The sequence below is a fragment of the Monodon monoceros genome, unplaced genomic scaffold, assembly GCF_005190385.1.
Source record: "Monodon monoceros isolate NGI ecotype Baffin Bay Population unplaced genomic scaffold, NGI_Narwhal_1 Super_Scaffold_2, whole genome shotgun sequence".
Taxonomy (NCBI): domain Eukaryota; kingdom Metazoa; phylum Chordata; class Mammalia; order Artiodactyla; family Monodontidae; genus Monodon; species Monodon monoceros.
The window spans coordinates 60,900,043-60,925,924 of record NW_021703776.1 but is presented as its reverse complement, the minus strand read 5'-3'; the positions used below and the strand labels follow the sequence as shown (position 1 = coordinate 60,925,924).

The window sequence follows — 25,882 nt, the reverse complement described above, 5'->3', positions numbered from 1 at the left end:
TGGCATATCAAAACTGATGACATGTATCCAAAGCCATAGACACAAATGCTCTGATTTAAAAAAATAAATTACGGAAAAAAGAGGAATATAAACTTATTCAAAGTAGGGGAATGAAAATATCAATCTAAAAGCCCAAACAAGTGAATTAGAAATGAGAAAAGCAGTAGAATGTATAGATTCAAGAGCTAGCTCTGTAAGGCAATAAAAATAACTTATGGAATGGCACTGTCCAGAAAACATTCTATGATAATAGAATGTTCTATATTGGCACTGTCCAATACAGTAGCTACTAGTCACATGTGTCTGTTAAACACTTGAAGTGTGACTGGTGCAACTGAGGAAGTAAATTTTTAATTTTATTCCATTTTTATTTTAGTTTATTTTAATTTTTAATTGAAGTATAGTTGATTTACAATGTTGTGTTAGTTTCAGTGATTCATACATATCTGAATAACTTGCTGTACACTTGAAACTAACACAACATTGTAAATCAACTATACTTTAATGTATATATATATATATTCTTTTTCAGATTCTTTTCCATTATAGGTTATTACAAGGTATTGAATACAATTTTATCCAGTTTTAATTGATCTAAATTTAAGTCACCACATATGATTAATGGCTACCACATTGGACAAAACAGCTCTAGAAAGTAAACAGAGAAGAAAATAAATAAGTAAAGAAATACTCAAAACTATTAATATATAGGTGAAGATTAAAATACAAAATGCCATAGAAATCTGTGCCAACAAAATTGAATATCTCTACAAACTGGTAATTTCTAAAGGAAAATATTGACTCCAAAAGAAATAGATACTCTGAATGCAGCAATAGCAAAAGAAGACATTGAAAAATTTGTGAAATGATTACTTTGCTAAAGATACTTTGGATCCTAAGAGTTTTATAGGCAACTTTATTTAAATACCAGGGAATAGGTTATTCCCATGATGATGACTACATAAGAGATGAAACTAATGGCTTATTTTCTTTATGAATATAACATGCAAAAAGTCTTAAATAGAATTCTAGCAATGCAAATCTCTAAGTATACTACAATAACAATACAACATGACCAAATAGAACTTATCTGAGTAATGCAAGGTGGCTTCACTATTAAGAAGCATTTTATAGTATAATTCAGATGTTGTATAGACATGACTTTTAAGACCTATGCATGGTTGTCTCAAATCCCCATCCCACATCAGTTTCAATCTCTAAAATTCAATCAGCCGATTTTTCAGGAGTTTCTCTAGGTTTCTTCTCATTATCTCTGGCTCCCTTTTCCTGAATCTGTTGAATTTCCCCCTACACTTTGCATCTTGCAGATGTTGATTTACTCTTTTCAGACAACAAACAAGTATGGGACACAGGCCATTCTTCATATTTTCTGAATCCTCTCCCCAATATCACTTTCACAAAGCAACCTGTGTGTGAGATCTTTACTGTTCTAGAGAGGTGGTTACATTGCAGTTCCACACAACATTCAGTTTAAACATGGATGTCAGACTTATATGTTCTTTGAAAGTTCTTCACTTATTTTTGCCAAGTATGGTTCCAGTAGCTATATTGCTCTGCCTTCTTTCTCTCCTCTCCTTCTTTTCCCCTCTCCTTTGTTCTTGCCCTTCTCTACATTTTGTGCATTTTGTATGAAGAATAGTTTAACTCTTTCCTTGTTGTTTCTCTTTCCCTTAATCACCCTCTGTCATAACAAGATATTTTTCCCACAAAGTTCCCTAGAGGAAACTTGATTCCATCTGGAAAATAAGTTTTTTTCCATTTTGCTACTAGTTTAACACATCAATAGGTAAGAGTGAGAGAGTGAGAGAAAGAGAGAGAGATAGAAAGATGAGAGAGAGAGAGAAGAAACAACACACGATCATCTCAGTAGATGGTAAAGCCATTACCATTAAATATTTTATTTCTTGCAATAATAACCCAAACAACTAGCTTATCAAAGGGAATTTATAATAATGCTACAACAGAAATTTTCAACTACATTTCACAAATAGAAAATGAAGTGAAGCCAGCAAAATGATAAGGTTGCTTGCTATTGGCAATATGGTTTACAATTCTTCTGGAAGTTTTAGCAAATGCAGTAAGACATGAAACAGAAATAAGAGGCATAACTATTGGAACAGAGAATGAAAAATTATTATCGATGATATATATGCTTACCAAACTGAAGCAAAGAAACAAGGAAAAATTCTTAGAAAGAGTAAGAGTTTAGTAAGGATCCAGACTATTAAGTAAATACACCAAATGAATAGCTATTTTATATTCCAGCAATAACAATTTAAAATATATAATCTAAAAATGTACTCTATTAATGAGTGACAAGCATATAAAATGGCCAGGAAAGAAACTTATTAAGAATTTCCAAGACAGAAGAACATTGAAACTTTACCGAAGGAAATTAAAGTCTGAAGTACATGGGAAGGCTTTTGGTTGGTAGGCAACAGAAACTCAACACAAACTCTCTTAAGTTCAAAAGGGGATTTGCTGGAAGGATACCATAGTAGTTCACAGACCTGTAGAAGAGCTGTAGAAAACTCATAGATCTGGGAATATAAGGCATTAGAACCAGCACATGCCACTCTCATTCTTTTTTCTTCCTTTCCTTAGGCGACTGGCTTCATTTTCTCAGGCTCCTCCATGCATTGATTGGGACATGGTTGCTGGCACTAGCAATGTAAAGAGAAGGAAGTGACTTTCCTCTTTGGTTTCAGTATGAAAAATACCACAGGGAAGAACTGTGATTATCCGAGATTGGGTTGTATACCCACTCCTTGACTCATTACTGACGCTAGGGCCATGGAATAATATAGCTAGAAAGCCCACCAGACTCACATGGGATGAGTAATGGGGGAGGAGACATTCCCAAAATAAAGTGAGAGGGGCTGTTATAAGTAGGGAGGAAATGGTGCTTGGGTAAACAAATATGATAGATATTCCATACTGAAAGGACATTTCATCTACCTGGGTATGGACATGATATATTGTGAAGATGATAATGCTTATGAGAAATAAATTAATGAAACAATTAATTATACTTTTGTTAAATACCATCTCAATGTAAATTCAGAAGGGAGATTTCTCTTTAGAAATTAAAAGAAGTGATTTTAACTAAGGTTTTCTTAGAGACTTAAACAAGTAAGAAAAGCTGAAAGAAAGGGGGAGGTGTTGCAGTATCAGATATTATAAAGTTATAAGTAAATAATGTGATTCAGCTGTTTAAAAGGTTAATTTAACATGATAACTCAGAAATAAACCCTAACATATTTGAGAATTTAGAATATGTCATCACAAATCAAGTTGTATTCTTATATTTTGCAACCCCCCCCACCTCAGTGTGTATGATATCCGAAATGGAATTAAAATTTCAAATCTCTTTGAAATTGCAGGTAGCAGAATTTCTGAAAAGTTTCTAAAACCAAGACTTAGTATATTGAAAATAACAGAGCAGTACCTGTGTGACTCTTTTAAAGATATTCAAAACATTCTTGACACTTTACGTTCTGTACCATCATTATTGTTCTATTTTAGTCAGCATAAAACTCTTCATCTGGGCTTTATTAGGTTCATTCTGGACCTCTGTACCCAAGCCCCAATTTTCCTACCCCCTGGGAATTTTAGGAGGCTTATCCTCACGAAAAGAGAGAATGCCTATGAATGCCACGTCATAGATATTTTGAGAATCGTTGAAGGTTTCCAAGGTTTTTTCTTTTTTCTTTTTTTTTACCTTTCTGGAGAATTAACTCTCTTCTTTCCTTTGTAGAACTCTAACTTCTCAGCCATCTGCCAGCATAATGCTTCTGTATTTTTTTTTTTAAATCAGGAACCCAGTTGATAAGTCACTTGTCAGATTTCAATCACCTTGGGCTCCTCATGCCAGCTGTTTATCAGGCTGCCACCATTAGACACGCTTCAAAATGAATCTGTAGTTATTTCAGATTTAGATTCTTCTCATCTCATTTTCTTGCCTTCTTGTCTTTTCTTAACCCATTAAACTCATCTTGCATTATTCATTTCCTCCTGCAGCCTGAACCTCCTTCTTTAAAGGAAGCTGCAAACATGCAAGAGACTACACATCAAGGTTCTCTCTAGTTGCAGATGGGCTGTATCTTACTTCTTATGTAAAAGGATGTCTTTTTCATAGTAAGAAATGCAGAATATTTTGCTTGATCTACACTATGTGTGTGTTTATTTACTCATAAATAAAATACAAACAGTGTGATGTATCACCCTGAGTCCTGGATTAGGAGAATGAGAATTTGGGGTCAAAACAATTTGTGTTTTCTAACTCTATGATCTAGGTGGTTTGATCTCTTGGAGCCTTAATGTCCTAGTGTTCAATAGGGTTTCAATAATACTTACTTTGGAGGGTTAATGTGATGATTAAATGACGTAATGCAGATGAAGGCAACATGACAATGCCCAGCACATAGCAAATACGGAACAAATGTTGGTTCATCTGAATCTGAGCACTTGGTCTCCTGATAAGCTCAGTGATAAGGATGCTGCTACCAGAGTTTGTGACTCTGGAAAATTTATAATCAATCTGGAGTGTTCATAGAGTATACGAAAAGTTGTCTTCGTGAAGAGAAGAGAGAAGATTTATGGCAGGGACAGAGGAGGTGATAACAGCAAAGGTGAATGTAATGGGCATTTAGTGAGAGTCAGGAGCAAGTCAAAGGAGAGAGGAAAGCTGGGATGGGGAGGGGAGGGGAGTGGGCAGAAGCAGATGAGATGGAGTGGGCTGAATGGAGTTGCTCATCTCCTGCACCTGAGCCACATTATTTTTGGTACCCTGAAGGCTTAGTTTATCTATGATTTCCCTCGTGGGGTTTTTGATATTATTAAGAGAGACCTGTGTGACTGTTTCCATATTTTTGCTTCTACTTAGTCAGAAACATTTCATGCTTTCAAAGTCAACTTAAAATAAATTAGAGCAGGGGAATTTTTTTTTTTTTTGTCAGAACAGACCATTCCAGTGTCCCTGGATATTGCTCTAACCACATTTGTGGAGAATCAGAGGAAGAGTTCTTTCCCATTCTCTCGGATTTCAAAGAGGAGAGTGCCCAAAAGGCTCACATCAAATTGAGTTGGGATGAGCCGTGTCAGGGGGCTGTGATCCTCCTAAGGCAGGAATGAGTAGCAGATGGAATTCTGGTTGTATTCTCTGGGATCCAAAGACTGTGTGGAAACTCTATGAATTGGGTACCTTTTGAACTCAGTGTCACTCCTGTTGGCCCCCTTTTAAAGCTCTAGCTCTACTGCGTTCTCTTCATTTCTGTCCCAGGCAGTCTCTGATGATGTGGAAGTGGCGCCACAGTCATGCACAGTAGACCCAGAGAGCTAGGGAATTAATACCCTATGGTGTTACCCTTATCCATGGGATGAGAGCCTGTAGATAGATGCTGTCTCTTCCATTCCTCGGGAGGATCATTCTGAGTGTCACCTACAGCTCCTCTGAAGATCTCTGACAGCAATAATATAAGAGGTGGGAGGGAGGAGTTAGGATTTTTTTGTTATTATAAGGCACTCAAACTACCTGTGAAGGGGTATGGTATTATTTGAGAGTGAACTTGGATTAGCTGTAAATGTATATTGTGAACTCTAGGGCAACAGCTAAAAAAAGTTAAAAAAATAACAATAAGCAATATGCTAAGAAAGAGGAATCATGTAAGATGCTCATTTAAAACCATAAAAGGCAGAAAAACAGTGGAAGACAAAAATAAGAACAGAAGACAAAGGCAACAAAGAGAAAACACTAATAAATATGGTAGCTATTAATCCAATTATATAAATAATCATTTAAATGGTCTAAATTGACCAATGGTTTCAATGTACTGATTAAAACATGGTTAATAACCAACCATGGTGATAGCTCAATATTGCACCTGTGTGCTGGCTTTCCCTTGTTGTACCCTGATTCACTCTCTCTGTCCTCCACTCACTCTTGCTTCCTGAAATCACTTCCAAATAACCTACTTGCCACGAGCCCTTGTCTCAGGATCTACTTTCTAGAAGGAAACTAGGCCACGACCCTACCTTGGAAGCAATTCAGGACGGGCTAAGAAAGGCCCCTTTCTCTGGATATGGTGGTATTCTTTGTTTCACTCTTAATATGTTTCCTGTGATATATTTTTTACTTAAAATTGTTGAAACCAGTCTGTTCACCTTTTGCCTTAAAGGTTTATTTTATTTTATTTGCGGTATGCGGACCTCTCACTGTTGTGGCCTCTCCCGTTGCAGAGCACAGGCTCCGGACGCGCAGGCTCAGCGGCCATGGCTCACGGGCCCAGCCGCTCCGCGGCATGTGGGATCTTCCCGGACCGGGGCACGAACCCGTGTCCCCTGAATCGGCAGGTGGACTCTCAACCACTGCGCCACCAGGGAAGCCCAAAAGTTTATTTTTTAAAAAATAGTCTGTCATTACTAATTAATTTACTTAGCAAACATCTCTTCAAGGCCTGTTGAGAACAATCATAAGTTCATATTAATAGTTCTAATTCAGATCCTAAACGACAAGATTCTTCTTCACATTCTCCTGTTGCCTACTTGTATTTGCCTTCTCCTGAAGTGAGAACTCTGGATCCCTGCACCCTCATGACAGTTGCTCATTTGCTCTTTCCTACGATATGTATGACATAGTTTAGATTACTACTTTATGATTACTACTGACTAGAAACCTGCTAATGGAAGTTCAAGATTTCTTTGCAGTGTATATGTTTGTGTGTGTGCCCTTAGAATTGGTCTCTAAGGATGTATAGTTGGAGTACGGTATTGAAAAGATATTTAAATTCTTGTTTTCCATTATGGTTATGTTACCAATTTGATATACAGTTAGATTTGATAGTTTCTGTTTGTATTCAGTTTTAGGATTTCTTTATTCCTTGCTGATTTGATTTTCTCTTTGAATATTAAAACATTTGCATAGTTCAAAAGTAAAAACTATCTGTAAATGCGAAGTCTTTCTGTCATCTTTAGTGTATTCTGCCTACTCTCAACCCATCCCCCTGTAGATAACCATTTTCATGGTTTCTAGTCTGTTATTCTTGTTTGTCTTTTTGCAAAAATATGCAAAGACATTTCCCCTATCTTTTACTCCAGAGATAGCATAATACACTATCAAATACTAGATAGCATAATATACAACTCACGCATGTTGCTTTTTCCCCACTTAGCATACATATTGGAAATCACTCCTCATCAGTTTACAGACTTTGGGATATTAGTAGCTCATTATATATATGTAGCATAGTTAATTCAATTGACTAGTATGGTTAGGTTAATTATAGGAATTTCTCAAGGGGTGCAGCAAATATTGGTTATGGACAGCATGAGGTCTTTGGTATTGCTAAAGGATAATTTAAAAAAATCATAAGAATCCAAAGTGAATATATGTTAAAGATCTTATTTAACTCATTAATTGATGAAGAAACCAGTAAGATGTTACAAGTGGTTTGAAGGAGAATCCAAAGAGCAAATATACAAATCCGTCAGGAAGGCTGAGATGAATTTGCTTATTAGATGTAAAACTGGCAAAATGCATCATATCTACAAGGCAATAATTAATTGCATTCCGTGGGACAACTTTACATTTCTAAAACCAAAAATCATTTGCATTACTATTAGTTTTCTCCAATTTTCAGAACTGTGAAATAGCTACAAGATAATAGAAAATGGAAATAACTGAGATGGGTGAGTTAGACAGGATATTCACTAAACATTTTTGTCCATTTCAAGTCTTTAACCATTTTTCTTAACAATGTTTATGGAGGGGATGGGGATGAGGGGTAGGGGAAAACAGATTTATTTTTCCAAAGACTGGCTCTAGTCTGAACCACTCAATAGTTACCTTGCATTTTTCTGCCTCTCCAAAGTTTCTTGAGGGCAGGGATGGTGTAATAAAAGCTTCTTCTGTATGTCTTGAAGGATTCAGCACAGAGCTCTAAAGTGCTCTGCACTGTGCTAGAGTATTGGGGGCACAATCGTAAATCCCCTTCTGTTGATGGTTGGCATGTATCAGTGGACTTACGCCCCAGTCACATCCACTATTCTTGTCTTCCCATTTTGTGCTGTGTTGTTCACGTACAGCAGACTGTTGTCAATAATTTACCTTCTGAAAGAGATTAAAACAGAAATAGCAAAATTCTCCTTATAATACTTCGTGTTATGCCAGCTTCCTGGATCTCTCTCGGGTTTGTGCCTTAGGCCAGATTATAGGTGATACAGTACTAATGAGCTGTTATAATTAGATCCTTGTGGATGGAGCCCAAGTTCTACTTAAATTACAGCTTTTATCAAGTCAGATAATGGCTGGAACACTCCAGGACAGGGCTGGGGCTTTGATATTGCCCTTCTTTAAAACATTTATTATTATTATAGTTTTTTAAAAATTATTGTTTGGGTTCAGTGAGAAGGGTAATTTATTCCCCATTTTATCCTGCTGTGAAAAATTTTCTTATCTCAGTCACGATAGAAGTGTTTGCTGAAACAGAATATTCTCATTTGAATCATGTATTCATCTGTGTGCTTCCTCTTCATGAATATGGAGGGGATCTTTGCTTATATTTTCTATCTTGAAATACAGCTTTTCAGAGCATGGTTCAACTGCAGGCCCACAAGCTGCTCCACCTCCAGCATTTTCTAACGGCATCACAGTCTACCTGGCTGCTTAACCAGAAACCTCAATCCATCTTGCCACTTCTCTCTTCATCGTCTACACCCCATCAGTTACCAAATCCTACTGATTCTACTTGCATATCTCCTAAATCCACCTGTTTCTCTCTGTCTTTATCATCACTGTGCTTTTCCAGACCCCTCATTTTCTCACGGCCAATTTGCCTTTTGGTTGATCACCGGTTCTAGGCTCACGCACACCCCAACTGGAATATCCTCTGTATTGCTGGTTCCCAACAATTTTTTGAGCAAAGACCCTGCCCCGCCCCGCCCCCCCCAAGTTAAAAAACAAAACAAAACAAAAACCAAATCAAAGACTATCCCATGAGACTGATGGTTCTCTGGGTTCTCAAAGGTCAAGAGAACCAGGCCATTTCCATTTTTTGAGTTCCCCAGAATATTAAAAAATGTGAGGAATTGCCAAAATAAGCTATAAAAATTGTAATGTGTTATAACTGTTTGCATTTAACAAATTAATAATTTTAACATGAGAAAACTGTGCAGTGTAGTTATGCCTTTCACAAGATAATTGGAGGATTTATTAAAATGTCAGTTCTTAGTACTTTATAGAGGGTGTATCATTTGGATATGGGGAACACCTTTATGTTAATATGCTGAGCACACATATAACATTTAGGAAAGCATTTGGCTACAAACAACCAAATACCTAAGAATGTAATAAGTCAGTATTCATATGTCTCACATCTAGAAATCTGGAGATGAGGGAGACCAGGGAAGCTGTTCAACTGTGTTGTCGGGGATTCAGGTTCTTTCCACCTTTATGTTTTTCCATATGCAAGGTGTAAGCTTTTGTCATAATGCTTGTCACCTCATGGTCATGAGATGGCTGCTGTAGCTCTAACACATGTTCACCTTCCAGTAAGAAGAAGAAAGAAAAGCAAAGGGGAAAATAAGGAAAGGCAAAATTTAAAGGGACAAAAATGTTTTTCTCCTGTTGAGACTTTACTTTTTCATTGGGACAGAGACACTAGTCCCAGGGATTTCCACCTACATTTCATTGGCCAGAATTATAACATATGGTTAGCCATAGCAGTAAGGGAGGCTGGGAAATTGAGTATATTGTTTTCTAGCCTCTTCGGAAGAGGAAGGCAAGTAAAAAGGGAGTTGGGAATGAATGTTGAGTGAATCCTATTTATAGCTTCTGCCACAGTCGTCTTCTTTTTTTTTTCTTCCTTTTTATATATATTTTTTATTGAGGTGAAATTTACGTAACTTAAAATTAACCTTAAAAATTATTTTTATTTTTTTAAAACATCTTTATTGGAGTATAATTGCTTTACATTGTTGTGTTAGATTCTGCTGTATAACAAAGTGAATCAGCTATACGTATACATATATCCCCATATCTCCTCCCTCTGTGTCTTTCTCCCAGCCTCCCTATCCTACCCCTCCAGGTGGTCACAAAGCACCGAGCTGATCTCCCTGTGCTATGCAGCTGCTTCCCACTAGCTATCTATTTTACATTTGGTAGTGTATATATGTAAATGCCACTCTCTCGTTTGTCCCAGCTTACCCTTCCCCCTCCCCATGTCCTCAAGTCCATTCTCTACACCTGCATCTTTATTCCTATCCTGCCCCTAGGTTCTTCAGAACCATTTTGTTTTTTAGATTCCATATATATGTGTTAGCGTACGGTATTTGTTTTTCTCTTTCTGACTTACTTCACTCTGTATGACAGACTCTAGGTCCATCCACCTCACTACAAATAACTCAATTTTGTTTCTTTTTATGGCTGAGTAATATTCCACTGTATATATGTGCCACATCTTCTTTATCCATTCATCTGTCAATGGACACTTAGGTTGCTTCCATGTCCTGGCTATTGTAAATAGTGCTGCAATGAACATTGTGGTACATGACTCTTTTTGAATTATGGTTTTCTCAGGGTATATGCCCAGTAGGGGGATTGCTGGGTCATATGGTAGTTCTATTTTTAGTTTTTTAAGGAACCTCCATACTGTTCTCCATAGCGGCTGTCTTCTTTTAAACTTGCCAGTGTATCTTTGTAGCTGCTGGTACAACTTCTGAAGGTGTTATTGCATGTCCATCTGGGACCCCTGATGGACAGATAGCTCGAATCACATGACCCTTCTGATTCACTGACTGAGAAAATGAAAAACCTATTATGCATTCATTAGTGCTTTTACATAAATTTCTAGTTTATTAATCATATCTATATATACTTAAAAATTAGTCGTATATATAGACTTTGTTATTGCATCTACAGATACAATGGATTCACAGACCTCTTCATATAGCCTTGCTAGTCCCCATGGGTTCACTACTCTACAGCACCCTCGTTTCCTTTCAGAAACGTGGAAATGGTCATGTCACCATAACCTTGGTTAAAAATATTTAGTTCTTTTTTGCCTACAGAAGAAATTCTAAAATAATTAGCATTTTATTCAAGGCCCTATACAACCAATATTTGGCCTTATCTCTGGTCACTGTCCTCTCTCTCGAGCTGCTTTGTTCTGCCGCGGAGCCTTTGCACATGCTATTTGCACTGAATGCTCTTCTCTCTCTTCCCCATCTGCTGAAGATCTGTTCCTGCTTTAGACCCATATCAGACGTTATGTTCGCTGTGTGGCTTTCCCCAGGGCCCTGAGGCAGAGTGGGGGAGCTCTCCTCTGCCCCTTCTAGCACTTCTTTGTCCCTTAGTTATGGTGCATTGCCCATTTATTGTGATTGTTTATAGGCTGACTCATCCCAAGGGAACCAGTCTCATTCATCTGTCTATTTCAAGAGCCCAGAATGGAATCTGGCATATTGAGGGAATTCAAAATTTGTATATTGAATGAGTAAATGAAAGAATGAAGGGAAATAGGCAGGGAGTTTATTGTAAGGTCTTTGCTTAGATCAAATCTAAGAAAACAGGCTGCTGCTTTTGTCTTCCTCCTAGAACCAGACCTTCATTAACAGAAAACCAGACTTTCATTAATAGGACCAGATCTTATTAAGATATGTGTTTAGGACTTTGAAAAAGCTGTCTTGCATTTCAGGAGTTGGAGGGCTCTGTTTTCTGCTCTTAATGTGCCTTAATTTTCTCTGGATTGACACAAAAGCAGTTTGGATGTGGTACACCCCCAAGGATCATTCGTGACTGTGGTCATTAAAAGAGTTGTTTTCGGAGCCATGGGTGTCCTTGGTGAAGGTTCAGGGGTCCTCATGAGGTGCTCCCTTTTGTGTGTGAAGTTCTTTTGATCTTAGCTGCAGAGACAACCTGCAGGCACAATGAACTACAGTGATTTCTTCTGTTGTGGGCTGTGGATGGTTGATCAGGGAGGCATCCCCATGAGCATACGAATATGTTCTCTACCCACCGATCACATGCATGTGCATTAGCTGGCACTGCTCCTTACCCCTCCATGCCCACCTCCTCATGCCCCATAAAGAGTCTTTGTGTGAATTAGAAAAAGGTCCTCCTTCTGCACAGATGGGATAGAAAAAGCCAATCCCCTCTGGATGGACAGAGCTCCGTGGGTGCATGACTCAGAGACCTGACAGTATATCTGAGCAAAGATAAAGGCTTTCTTTCCTCTGGGAAGAGGATAACCAGCACCGGCCAATGGTAACTGGATAATGATAGTGGTCATGCCCTCAGTCTCTACCTTAAAAATATAACTTGCTCATAGACATTTAAGATAATAACTATTTTTATTACTTATTTTTAATACTTATTTGTATTTTTATAATAACTCTTAATTTTAGAACATTTTTAGATTTACAGAAAATTTGCAAAGATAGTACAAAGAGCTCCCAAATACCCCATTCCCAATTTCCCCAATTATTAAGCTTTTATATTAGTATGGTACATTTGTCACAATTAATGAACCAATATCGATATACATTATTATTAACTAATGTACATACTTTATTGAAATTTCCTTAGTTTTTCCTAATGTCCTTTCTTAGTTTCAGGACCCCATCAGGATACCACATTAGTTATCATGTCTTCTTAGGCTCCTCTAGGCTGTGACAGGTTTTCAGACTTTCCTTGTTTTTTGATTACCTTGACGGTTTTGAGGAGTACTGGTCAGATGTTTTGCAGAGTGTCTGTCAGTTGGGATTTGTCTTTTCCCTATGACTAGACTGAGTGTTTTAATGGGTTTTATTATTTTTAGGTGTGGTAAGGCCAACAGATCAGGGGATGACTGCCATTGAAAAGATAGCTTGTTAGTATTCACAGATCCCAAAAGAGGGGGTACACGTCATACCACGGAGGCCACGCTGAGAAGCATTGGGGTTGTTGTGAGGTGGAGGGAGGGAGGAACTGTGGGCAAGAGTCTTTACTGTGGTTTCTGCAGGAAGGAATGGGTTCTGCCAGGTAAGCAGGCTTAGGATTGGCTAGTTTGAATAATTTTAGTGCACTCTGGGGCATAGGGGCTGTCCCTAGATGTCTGGTACCTTTCTGGGGTTATCGGGGCAGGTGGAGAGTGACTCAGGATGTGAAAGCTTGGTGAGGGAGGTGTTGGGGTGTGGTTGCTGGTTTGGTTGGCTGGTATCTGAAAAGCATGCCCCTTGGAGGGGGGACTCTTCCTGAGGAATGGAGGGGAGGGAGGAAGGGGGAGGTGACGGAGGCAGGAGGCCAAGGCAAGATGACTCAGGGGTATTTTCTGGTTGTCCAAACAGGGCTTGTCTGGGATACGCATGTAGGGCAGATGTTAAAGTATTAAGTTTACAGAAGATGGAAACATGCTTAGTACTCTGGGGTTATATATTTTGGGGAGAAAGACCATGCAGGTAAAGTGCCATTTTCATCACATCGTATCAAGGATATAACTTATCACTGTTGATACTGACCTTGAATACCTGGCTGATCAGGCCCTATTTTGTGGCACCATATCTACTTCACGTCTGCCTTTAATGTTCATCTCATATGTTTGAAGTGTTTGTAGGGTAGGGTCTTGGTAAACATCCAGTGTAGTTTTCCTTGGGTCTTGATCTTCCAGAAGAACGAACCTGCCTGTAGTGGGTTCTAGTTCTTAGACGGGGGGCCCTCTTTGGGGTGGGTGTCTCCACAGAATACAGTCTTGAAACTTGGGCCTTAGGCAAGATGAGTTCACAGGGGAGACTTGTGTCTGAATATCCTGCTGTTCTCTAAAATGGTTGTCCTTTGTATACTTCCAGTTGCTGAATAAACACTTCAGTAAATACGGACAACTCTGTCAGGAGTTGGAGTTGATTACCACTGAAATGAGACAGGATATATATTCACAATACTTAGCTGTGAGTTAAAATGCTCAGAGTACTAACCTATTTTTGTATATAAACTTAAAAAATCCTGGTTACTCCATAAGTTGCCTGACCAAAACCTTTTGGAGCCCTCTGATGTTGGTGGAGATCATGAAAGATACGTCAGTGTTCCTTCTCTGCTTTTGAAAATCCCAAGTTGGGCAAGGCAGGCCATGGAGTTGGTTGGTAACTCACCTGCACCCCTTTTTCCCCCTCATGCCTCAGGGTCTAAGTCGCAGAACTGTCTGTGGAACTCCCTCATCGACGGTCTCACAGGGAATGTCAAGGAGAAGCCACGGCCGACGATTGTCCATGACCCCCGGCCACCGGAGGAAATCCTAGCTGATGAATTGCCTCAGCTTGATAGCCCGGAAGCCTTGGTGAAAACGTCCTTCAGGTTTGGTGGATTGCAACTCAGTTTGTTCCTTCTTATTTGCTTGTGGAGTTATTTCAGTCCAGTTGGATGCCGCGTCAGCGTGGCCAGCAAATTACCTCATTTCTCTGCACAAAGTAAATTAGAATTGATGAAGTAGTGTCGGAAGTAACGCCGCTAAACTTCTGGCTGGATTTCCTGAATGTAGTGAAGACCATATCAGTAGTTAAGTTGCTGTTGGTATTTAATTGGTATTGGCATTTAAATGCTGAGGCAAAGGATTTACTGACATTGGCAATTTGAATTGGATTAATGAGTCTTTTGCTTCAAAGGAGGATGACGCAGGGAGATAAGTGCACGGGGGAAAAAGCACGTGGTGGGAATTAACTCAGCCCCGTGCCTTTAGAGTTCCTTGCTGAGGAGTTTTCTAGTTGTAAGAGAAGTGAGAGCTGCTGCCTCCTGAAATGAAATGCGGATCTTCTTCTGTGGTTTCCCAGGTGGCTGTTGACTCTGTTCTTGTTCATCGTTTAGTCCTGCATTTTCCCACAAAGTCCTCTGGTGTTTTCTTTTTGTATTGTACTCCACTTCCATCATGAGGCGTGTCCTTACCTTCTCACCTGTATTAAATAAAAATCAGTCTGGGTATGGATGTGGTATAGAAAAGTGATTCTTTTTTCTGAATGGGTCTTTCAAACTCACTTTTGAAATACGCAGTCGTACTGGTGTCAGAAATTAAGTTTTAATGATTTTGCCAGCCTGCCTTCCTCCCTTCCTTTCCCCCTGTTATTCTAATTTTACTTCTTTCATTTTTCTTTCCATTATATAAGGCTTTCATACTCTCCACATGGCTAGTAGTACATATAAGCTTCCCTTTTCTTCCCTCATAAACAAATCAGACAGGATTTGGAGTCCAGGAAATATACTTGAAAAATGTGTTCTCTTTTGCATCCAGGTGATATGCGTAATCGCCCAGTAAAAGCCATTTCATTGTGTGAAGGTTCTTAGTGTGGACTGAATTATAGATGAGTTCTGAAAAGGAGTGATGAATAGGGGTTTGGATTTCTTTATATAATGTGACTGATGCAGTGGTGGGACCAGCATTGCAAGGCAAATGCTTTTCTTATTCCTAGTAAGGGTTTACTGCATTGTGAGGTTTAAGTAAAATAAAAACCACTCAAGTAGAGAGAAGTACCTTCTATGAACCTGCGATTCTCTGCAAGTGACTGCGGGGGGGAAGAGGGGGGGGTGAATGGGCCTCATGGCCTGTGTGCTCTCATCTGCCGGTGCCTCTGGTGGAGTCAACCGCTTCATATAGTGTCTTCTGGTAATTACACCTTCCACCTCAAACCAGATTCCTCGTCTTCTTCAGTGAATAGCTAAAGAGCTGCTCCCATGAAAAGAACATCGTATTTGCTAGCCCAACTCCATTACCATCATCCCTTCTCTTTGCATTCCCTCTGTGCTCTTTAATAGAGAAAAGGTACTGATGGCCATGAACTTCTTTTGATCTGCTAGTTGTATTATGTGCCAATGTCTTGGTTCCAGAAAGAGATTAAGTTATAAGTTTGTTAAGGTCAGGATTTATTTCTGATTCCTTGTAGCACTTGGTGTGTAGTAGGAGAAACACAGTAGGTGTAAATATGCCAGTCCTATAGCAGTGGAAGCCAGAAATGTATTGGCATTTGTTGTTCATTTACTGGTCTCCTTAATACAATTTTGTGCTATCCTGGAACCATCCTTTCTTCCAAAGAAGACAGTTGATTTCAACAGCAATGTTAGAGGGTAAATATTCTCTAATGCAGTTGTCCTTAATTGTGGTAGTAACATCAGTTGTGAGATTTGTTGCAGATAAGTTATTATAAGCAAAATGTGGGAATAGCTTACTTATCAAGAAATAATTTAGAGCAGAATCAAGGTTGCTCTTGTAGCAGAAGACCTAAATAGACATTTCTTCAAGGAAGACATACAGATGGCCAAGAAGTACATGAAAAGCTGCTCAACATCACTAATCATTAGAGAAATGCAAATCAAAACTGCAATGAGGTATCACGTCACACCAGTTAGAATGGCCATCATCAGAAAATCTACAAACAACAAATGCTGGAGAAGGTGTGGAGAAAAGGGAACCCTCTTGCACTGTTGGTGGGAATGTAAGTTGATACAGCCACTATGGAGAACAGTATGGAGGTTCCTTAAAAACGTAAAAATAGAACTACCATATGACCCAGCAATCCCACTCCTGGGCATATACCCAGAGAAAGCCATAATTCAAAAAGACACATGCACCCCAATGTTCATTGCAGCAGTATTTACAATAGCCAGGTCATGGAAGCAACCTAAATGCCCACTGACAGATGAATGGATAAAGAAGATGTGGTACATATATACAATGAAATATTACTCAGCCATAAAAAGGAACGAAATTGCGTCATTTGTAGAGACCGTCATACAGAGTGAAGTAAGTCAGAAAGAGAAAAACATCGTATATTAACGCGTATATGTGGAATCTAGAAAAATGGTGCAGATGAACCGGTTTGCAAGGCAGAAATAGAGACACAGATGTAGAGAACAAACGTATGGATACCAAGGGGGGAAAGCAGGGGTGGTGGTGGTGGGATGAATTGGGAGATTGGGATTGACATGTATACACTAATATGTATAAAATAGATAACTAATAAGAACCTGCTATATAAAAAATAAATAAAATAAAATTCAAAAAAAAAAAAGGTTGCCCTTGTAATAATACCACTTGTTTTCTAGATGCCTTTTGGATTGCAGAGAAGGAATGAGTTGTAGCTGGATATTAAATAATGTGATAGGAATATATCACAATGTGTTCCCCCCCACCTCCCTTTTTACTCCAGGAGTGAAAAAACCTGGTAATTGCTGACTCCAATATTAGTGACTCTGGAAAATCTAAGACGACCAGTGCATTATGCTCCTGCAGTTTTAAACTTCAGGGGTGCATCCATCATCAGCGCTCTCAATCCCTACGATAACTTCTTTAACCAAACAGTACAGTCGTCCCTTTGCTGAGATTGGGGTGTTGGGTTCTTTTTTCTGACTCTGAAATTCAGTCTCTCAGCCACCGTGCCGTGTGTGTGTGTGTGTGTGTGTGTGTGTGTGTGTGTGTGTGTACACACTTATACACAACCCCACACACAATTAAGGGATCCGGGCATGTGACTGTGAACATCCTGCCCTTTGCAGTTCTGCAGAGTCTTGTTTGCTGCGGAGGAACACATGGTTCTTGTGAATTGGCATCCTCTGTCCTCATAGCTCCTCTGCAGGATCGTTACCACCGAGCAACAGGGGAGAAGTGATAGCTTTGCCTACTCCCTTCTCTTTCTCCTTGTTCACACTTGGAGGGCATTTGGAATTTGGGGCCACAAAATATGGTCATCATTTTTTTTTTTTTTTTGATTGGGCAAGGAAATGCCTCTTTATTGGTGCTGGAGCTGTTCCTGAGGCAGTCAGACCATGGGACCCTCATTGGGACCCTTGCCCTCAGCTACTTCCATCTGTGGGAGATACTCTGTCCCAAGAACACCTATTGTATCAGCTTCTGTAACTGATGCAGCAGTGGGCGTGGTAGGTGGGGGTGTCCTTCCGGGCAGCAGCTGGGGACGCATGTGCAGGTAGCACTTGGCAGCCACCTCCCACTCCTCCACGCCTTTGAGCAGATACACACAGAGTGAATAAGATCAGACTTGGGTTTTGTGGGTCCAGGTGCAGACACTGTGGGCTCTGAAAGCTCACGAAGCCTCTGACATGAAAAAAAGTCTGCTTTCAAAACCCGAGACTTTTGAAAAGAGGAAAGTGGGGACCAAAGCTAAATAAAACGGCTTGAGTGTCTCGAAAGTAGACACTTCTGGGAACTGTACCCAGGTGCCTGTTTTCCTTGTTCCTCACGATCTGTCCCTTTGAACCTTGTTCTGCTCAGGTTTTTCTTAAAAGAGATGAGAGAATGTGCTGAGCCTGAAGCTTAAGGAAGATAGGCCAGTCCAGCCAGTCTGATTAGTGACCGAAATCTTAGTATTTACCACTAGAAGACCCAAGAGAACAGGAAAGAGCTGGCTGCTGAGAACCCTTTATCTCCCCAGCTTCTAGTGTGCACATTTGCAAAGGTGAGACCCAGCCCAGACTGTACTGAAAGTTAAGGAAACCAATGTTTATTGAGCATCTGCTATGTCTAGGAACTGTACATTCATTTGCTCATTTAATCTCCCCAAACCCTGGTAAGGTGTGTATTGCTATCCCAGTTGTGCAGGTCAGGAAACTGAGTCTCAGAGAGATCAAGTAACTTACCCAAAGCCACCCAGCAAGTGGCAGAGCTGGAAATTTCAACCCAGTCCACCTGGCTCCAAAGCCTTACCTGTCCACCATGTTCTACCACCACATCACCTTGGCTTTCCTGCTTCTGGCTTTGCTGTTGGTGAAATAAGATAGAGTGATTGATTCTACTAATCTGGATGTGCAATTTGGATATATAGTTTGAGGCTTATCCTGTTCTATCGCACTAAATCTTTTTTCTAGTCTAAACTTACGTTTTTGATCCACCTACCCCTTTCTGGTAGGAGCCCATTAAGGTAAACTTTATGTCCAATAAATTCGTTGAGGGATCCTGTTAAATGCAGACCCACATTCAGTAGGTCTGGGTAGCGGCCTGTGAATCTGTGTTTCTAACAAGCTCCCAAGTGATGTGATGGTCCAAGGACCACCCTCTGAGGAGCGAGACGTGGGCTTTGGAATACCACAGGCATGAATGTGCAAATGTTCTTCTTAACTGTGTGATTTTGAGTCATGGTTTTGATTCTCAGTTGCCTCATTTTACAAATGGAAACAGTGAAATAACAGCAGTGGCCTTGGGTCCTGTTGCTAGGATTAAGTGGGCGATGAATATGGCAGCCCCTAATTCCTTCTCTCCCAGTTTTTCAAAATCCTGTTTAGGAGTGGATTGATCCTCTGCACCTTGACCCCTTCTTCTGTGACTGGGCTGTGCAATGTGCCCCAGGCTGGGAATACGAGCCCAGTAGGTACTTTGTGAGCAAGGCTGGCCTCTGGCCTGACCTCCTTGGGCAGTAGTGGAAATTCTGAAGCCATCCAGCACGTTGGCCATCTCAGTTACTTACCTTGAATTTTGTGTGACTCAACATAGGTTTTGATAATTTTGCATTTGGAAGAAGAGTATGCTCACTCCCTGGAGAGTCACTGGGGGATTGATGAATTTCTCTTCCCACACAGAATGGACTTATTTGGGCTTTGGCAAAAGCGTTCCTGATTCTATACGTAACTTACTAAGAATATGTTCCAGAGAGCAGAACTGCATTGAGCCAACACCCTCGGCCGCAGATGAGATTAAGTCCTTGTCAGATCCCATTTAATGGATTGCGTTTTCCACGCAGAATTAAATCGTTGAACTCATCTTCATTTTGGCATTTGGCATTGGCTTTTGGCATTCATTTTTCCATCAACAGCTATAGCCAAGAAGCCAGTTTCTGACTTGATTACTTTCAGGAAATGTGCAATCTGGCTGATGATATGGCTTGGTGTGGGGTAGCGTCCCCTGCAGCTTCAGACCCCACCCTGGAATGAGTCATGGGTTAAAATTCCCAATTAGCTCATGGGAAGTCTGGTCACATGTCTTTCTCTATCACCATATGTTGGTCACCCACCGGGAACTTCGGGGGGCCCCTACTTCCGTGACTTAGTGCTGTCTCCCTGGAGTTGACATTTTCCTTTCTAGTCTTCGCTAATCCAAAGCAGTAGAGTTTTGCTCAGGTCTGTGAAGGGGAAAAATGAAAGAATGAATTCTGATGTTTTTTAAAACTCAGAAGAGTTTCTGTTGCAACTTTGGCTTCCCACAAGGGAAATACTTAGGCTTCTCTTTGCAAAGCAAGTTTTTATAGACAGATTTTCCAATGTTGGAGATTGACAAAGCATATATCGTGCAGACACCGTTCCGTTTGCATTCTTCCTGGTCCTTCCACTAGTATTTTGGTAAAGAGGGAGTTTGTCTCTGTGGTGGCCATGTGAATGCACCTCTCACATCTCTGACCACACAGAATGTACTTGACCCATGGCCCCAGCTTCTGTGCAAGGATATTTGTCCCTGTGATGGCTCTGGCTGTGTTTCTCAAGGGTACTTTCAGCCAATGACTAAGAGTGCCAGGGATCCTAAGGGTGGCCATTCCTGGGAGACACGGGACTCCTCTGATGGTGACTTCAGCTCGAGGACTCCAAGTTCCTTGGTGAACTTTCTTTAGAACTGCACTGTGATCCAAGACGCTCCCACCCAACCTGCCGTCCTTCTCTCCTTCGCTGGAAGTCAGACCTGCATCTTGCCTCTCCCTGCCTCCTCTGGCTCCTTCCCCATTTTCTCTTTCAGATGTTCCCCCTGATAAATTTCTTGCATGTCTAATCCTTCCTTGGCACCTGCTTCTCAGAAGGCCCCGGCTAACGCAGTCTCACACCATGCTGCGATCCTCTGCTGGCCCACCACTGCCAGCTCTGTGCTGTGGGCACAGCTGCAGCTTCAAGGCTACTGGCCTAGAAATCCTGGGCCAGTTTTCTGTGCTTGATTTTATACTTGATGCTGCATCTTCCCCGTGGGCTCTAGTGGTGGGGTGAACATGGGGCAGGCCACAGTTTTTAGTCTTTTGTACTTTTACTGCCCACTGGAGACTTTGCTGAAACATTGAGATTAACTAAAGAAGCTACAACATGAGAAGGGAGCATTTAAAATCGTACCCCAAATATAATTGTTTCTTTTGTACAAGGGAAATGCTAAAGAATGTTGGACATTGTACAGCTGGTTTGAACACTTTGGTTGCCAGCCAGTGGACCTGTCTCCAAGGCTAACTTCCCCTTAAGAGCGTATCCTTTTTCAAACCAGACACATCTCATCAGGCTATCCGGGAAGCCAGGGTTCTACCCATAGGAATGGCACTCATCCGAGGTGTCCTCAACAACTTGGTATATGCCTAAATCAGAATAACTCCTAGCAGAACATTTTACAAAGTGTGAGTGAGTCATCCTAGGAGAATCCCACAGGGAGGAGTGGGGAGCTTCAGTACTGTCAGGCGGGGGAGAGGCTCGGATACTCCTGGAGGCTTCATCTCCATCTCTCTGCCAGTGTGCAGCGTGGGTCAACCTCCCGTGCTTCCTGATGAGCAACAGGAACTTCTGTCCTTGGTCACACAGAGACTTGAAGTGTGCTAGGAGTCTCTGAAGTTCTCTCTAAATGAAGGCAGGCCTCCCATCTCTCTATGGCAGTGCTTTGCATCCCATCGAGGTCTGGTCATGATTCTCATGTGCTTCTGGATCAGATGGTCTGGCCTTTAGCCCTTGGGTACTTTGTCCCCATGTCAACCTCATGGGTCAACTCCCCAAGCACAATCCCTGGTAACTTCTGAGGTTCAACCTCAGGAGCTTGTGGGAACCTCTGGGGCCTGTCCAAACCACACAGTACCCAAGAGACAACTTGGGGAAGCTAAAACCCAGCCTCCTTCTACCTGACTCTACTGGCCACAGAGTTTACTCAGATGTGGACCTTCTGGTTTATGGGTAGATGTCCCTCTGGAAAGAGAAGAGGAAGTCTCACTCCTGCCCCATCTGCCTCGTCTCCCTATAATCCCCCAAGTCCGAAAAGCTGGGTCTCTGGCTTCCTGCTTCTCCTACATTATATTCTCCTCTTCCCCAGGACCAGGCCTTGGGCTAAGTCTTAATGGTGGATGAGGTAAAGAGACAGATTGGCCTAACTGATATGGGACCCTACACTGGGAAATACCTCAGAAGCACCATATATTATGCCTTAGAAACTTTCAGTGATGAATGACTTTACCTCATTGGTTTTTCTGCAGTAAAATTAAGGTTCCCTAAATAAAAATAGAGCAAAACCCTTTGAAGCTGTGCCCTGCAGTAATATCCCTTGATTGGTGATTGGTCTGGATACCCCTTGATTGGTGATTGGTCCCTGTCCTCAGCAGTGGGGGATCCCGGGTTGTGTTATGAACCTCACGATAATGTTACCCTGTGTTTTACTCTGTAGAAATTTTTGTCCCCACTTGCAGCCTTAAGGCAGGGTTTCTGGCCTTGCTAGCAGGAAAGGAGAGATTTCCTTCTTATTGAATCTTTCTAGTAACAGACGCTCTCTTCCCATTCAAATGCTCAGTGCTTGTTCTGCAGTCACATCCCATGCCCGGCACTGGAGCCACTTGAGGTGAACTGGATCAGCACATACCCTTGCCCCCTGACCTTACATGGATCAGTGAATATGTTGAATGACACTTGGTGTAACCATTGAAACAGGCCAGCCTGGATCATGGTGGACATAAAAGGGAAGCAAAAGGAACGGCGTTAGCCAGGGTCAGGAGCCAGGAAGACACGGCATATGTTGAAGGAACTGTTGGATTTGTGTCTAAGGCATGTGAAAGTGAGGCAGTCTTGGAAAAGTAAAGTTGAGACCAAATATGGCAGGGCGTTGTTTGCCACGAGAAGAAGGTTCACTTTTATTCCATAGGCAGAGATCTTTGGAGCTTTGGGAAATCTTTGGGGAAGTAGAAAGAAGACTGCATATTTTTTTCTAATTATATTACAGAATTAGGATTTATATTTTCATGCCTCTGCCCTCTATACACAGAACATCAAGACTAAGGTTTTCTGCCCGGCAGCAGAGATGGAATAATGGAGCTGGAGAACAGCATGGGATTTAAAAACCTATGGAGGAAGAAGAGCATGGACAGTCTGGGGAAGACACTTGTGAAAATATGTCTTCCCACATGGATTGGAACAGGGACCGTTGTTTTTTCTATTACTTCTAAATGTAGTAGCAGCTAATGGTTATTGAATAGACAGCCCCATAACTGTAGTCTGGCTGCTCCCCATTTATTGATTACTGTTAAGTGCAGCAGGAGTTGAATTTGCTAAGATGAATTACCTCTGGACCCCAGAGGCCAGCTCGGTTGGGGAAGGATGGTTATTTGAACAAGAGCTGTAGACATGCTTGTCCTCCTTTGGAAGGGATGATGATTCTGGCTCAGGTGATGGGGTCAAGTACTCGGAGGCAGACACATTGCAAACTGCCCGAGAGTATAACTTGTGCCCACTCTGCAAAGCCAGAAACAGGAGGATGTGAATCAAATAGCAAACTTGGATTCCAGGATCCAAACCTTGATCTGTACATCAGTTTCATTCTTTGAAAATGGTCCGGATTGAGAATGAGAAAGGGGATGTATGCAGGGGGCTGAATTATATTTATTAAAATTTGTGTTTCTCTATTGTTTTGGTAATTATTCTGTCTTCAACCCTGTCTGGCCCTGTCGGGGCTGAGTTTCGTTGGTCATTAGGTTTCCATGGGTAGCACTGAATCAGGCTTTTGTGTCTAGCTCTAAGCCAACTGGTAGGTACCTACATTGTTTTTCAAAAAACTATTTTGACAATTTTTAAACCTTCAGAGAAGTTGTAAGACTAGTAAAATGAACAACTGTCTATCTTCCACCTAGAGTCACTTTTGCTTGCTTGCTATCAAATCTATCATCTATTTTTTTTTTTTCTGAATCTTTTGACCTTAAGTTGTAGACATCATGACCTTTCAGCTTCAGCTTGTATCGCTTAAGAGTGAGACCACTTTCTTACACACACAGTATAATTACCAAATTCTGGAAGCTTAACTTCGATATAATAGTATTATCTAATATACAGCCCACATTCAGATTTCACCAAATGTTCCAATAATGTCTTTTTTTTTTTTTTTGCGGTACGCGGGCCTCTCACTGTTGTGGCCTCTCCCGTTGCGGAGCACAGGCTCCGGACGCGCAGGCTCAGCAGCCATGGCTCACGAGCCCAGCCGCTCCGCGGCATGTGGGATCTTCCCGGACCGGGGCACGAACCCGTGTCCCCTGCATCGGCAGGCGGACTCTCAACCACTGCGCCACCAGGGAAGCCCCAATAATGTCTTTTATGACAATCTTTTTATCTGATCCAGAACCCGTTCCTGAAGCACACATTACATTTAGTTGTCAGTCTCCTTTAATTTGAAGCAGATTTTTAGTCTTTCTTTGTCTTGCATGGCATTAACATTTTGAAGCAAATGGGTCACATGTTTTGTGCGGCAGAATGTTCCTCAGCTTGGGATTGTCTGATCGTTGCCTTGCGATTTGATTCAGGTTATTCATGTTGACAGGAATACTATATAAGTGATGTAGATGTTGCGTCCTCCATGCAGCACTGGAAGAGGGCTGTCGATTGTCCCATTACCGGTGATGTTAGCTTTGATTATTTCATTAACGTTGTTTCCCCTGATGTGTCCCCTGTAAAGGTGCCGTTCTGCCCTTTGTAGGTAATAAGTTATCTGCGGGGAGATAACTTTGAGACGATGAAGATAATCTCTTCTTTCTTTCTTTATTTTTTTAACATCTTTATTGGAGTATAATTGCTTTACAATGGTGTGTTAGGTTCTGCTTTATAACAAAGTGAATCAGCTATACATATACATATATCCCCATATCTCCTCCCTCTTGTGTCTCCCTCCCACCCTCCCTATCCCAACCCTCTAGGTGGTCACAAAGCACCGAGCTGATCTCCCTGTGCTATGCGGCTGCCGATAATCTCTTTCTTAACAAACTTTTATGCAATGGTTTTAGCATCACTTGATGATTCTTGCCTGAATCAATGGTAATTTCTAACTCTATTATTCTTTCTCCATTTATTAAATGACATTTGATGGTAAACAAGAGCTTTCCCTTTCCTCCCTCTCTTGCTCCCTTTCTAGATTGTAGTGTCAGCATGCACTCTGGATTTTTCTTTCATCCATTGTTTTATAAGCCGTTATATCGTCATCCTACCTGGAGCCCAGGGAGGGTGTTTGTGAGAGAAAGGACACAAAGAAGGGTGGTATGGGCAGTCCTTTAGTCTAAAATGCATCAACCCTAATGGGCAGAAGTAAGTTTGACTTGGAATATGAAGAAGTGTATCAGCAAATCCAGGCTCTAAACAATCCCCTGTCCTGTGGGTAGGGGCTCCGTGGGCTGCTGTAATCTGGTGGAAGGCAGTATCTTGACCTGAACCTGGTGGTGCCACTGGAATGATGGGAAATTGCAGAGTGGTGAGAGTGACATGGAGTGGATTGGGGGAGGCGTTACTTAGCCAGAGAAAGGAGTGTGAATGTATTGTCTGGACTTTTTTTTTTTTTTTCCTTTTCTTTTTTGCAGTACTCAGGCCTCTCACTGTTGTGGCCTCTCCCTTTGCGGAGCACAGGCTCCGGACGCGCAGGCTCCGCGGCCATGGCTCACGGGCCCAGCCGCTCCACGGCATGTGGGATCTTCCCGGACCGGGACACGAACCCATGTCCCCTGGAACGGCAGGCGGACTCTCAACGACTGCGCCACCAGGGAAGCCCTGTCTGGACTTTTAACTGGGTCTCCAAGTCTTTTCTCCTCGCCTCTTTCTGCCGTGCAGCACTGCTCCCTGCTCCCACTCCTGCTGGCCAGAGTCTGATGTCTGTGCCCAACCCCATGGTCTGAAGACTTGCCTACATCTTATCACTGACGGGTATAGCGAGAATGC

At 41.3% G+C, this 25,882-nt stretch overlaps 1 protein-coding gene across 8 annotated transcripts in view; it reads left to right on the top strand.

Annotated features, from left to right (window-relative positions):
- The window catches only part of PDE1C (phosphodiesterase 1C), a 610,522-nt gene that overhangs the window by 231,234 nt on the left and 353,406 nt on the right, over positions 1-25,882 (top strand). For all 8 annotated transcript variants that reach the window (XM_029234327.1, XM_029234329.1, XM_029234331.1 and 5 more), the window contains one exon: positions 14,170-14,341. In XM_029234327.1, the coding sequence (XP_029090160.1) occupies positions 14,170-14,341 (172 nt within the window). The remainder of the gene's footprint in view (positions 1-14,169; positions 14,342-25,882) is intronic.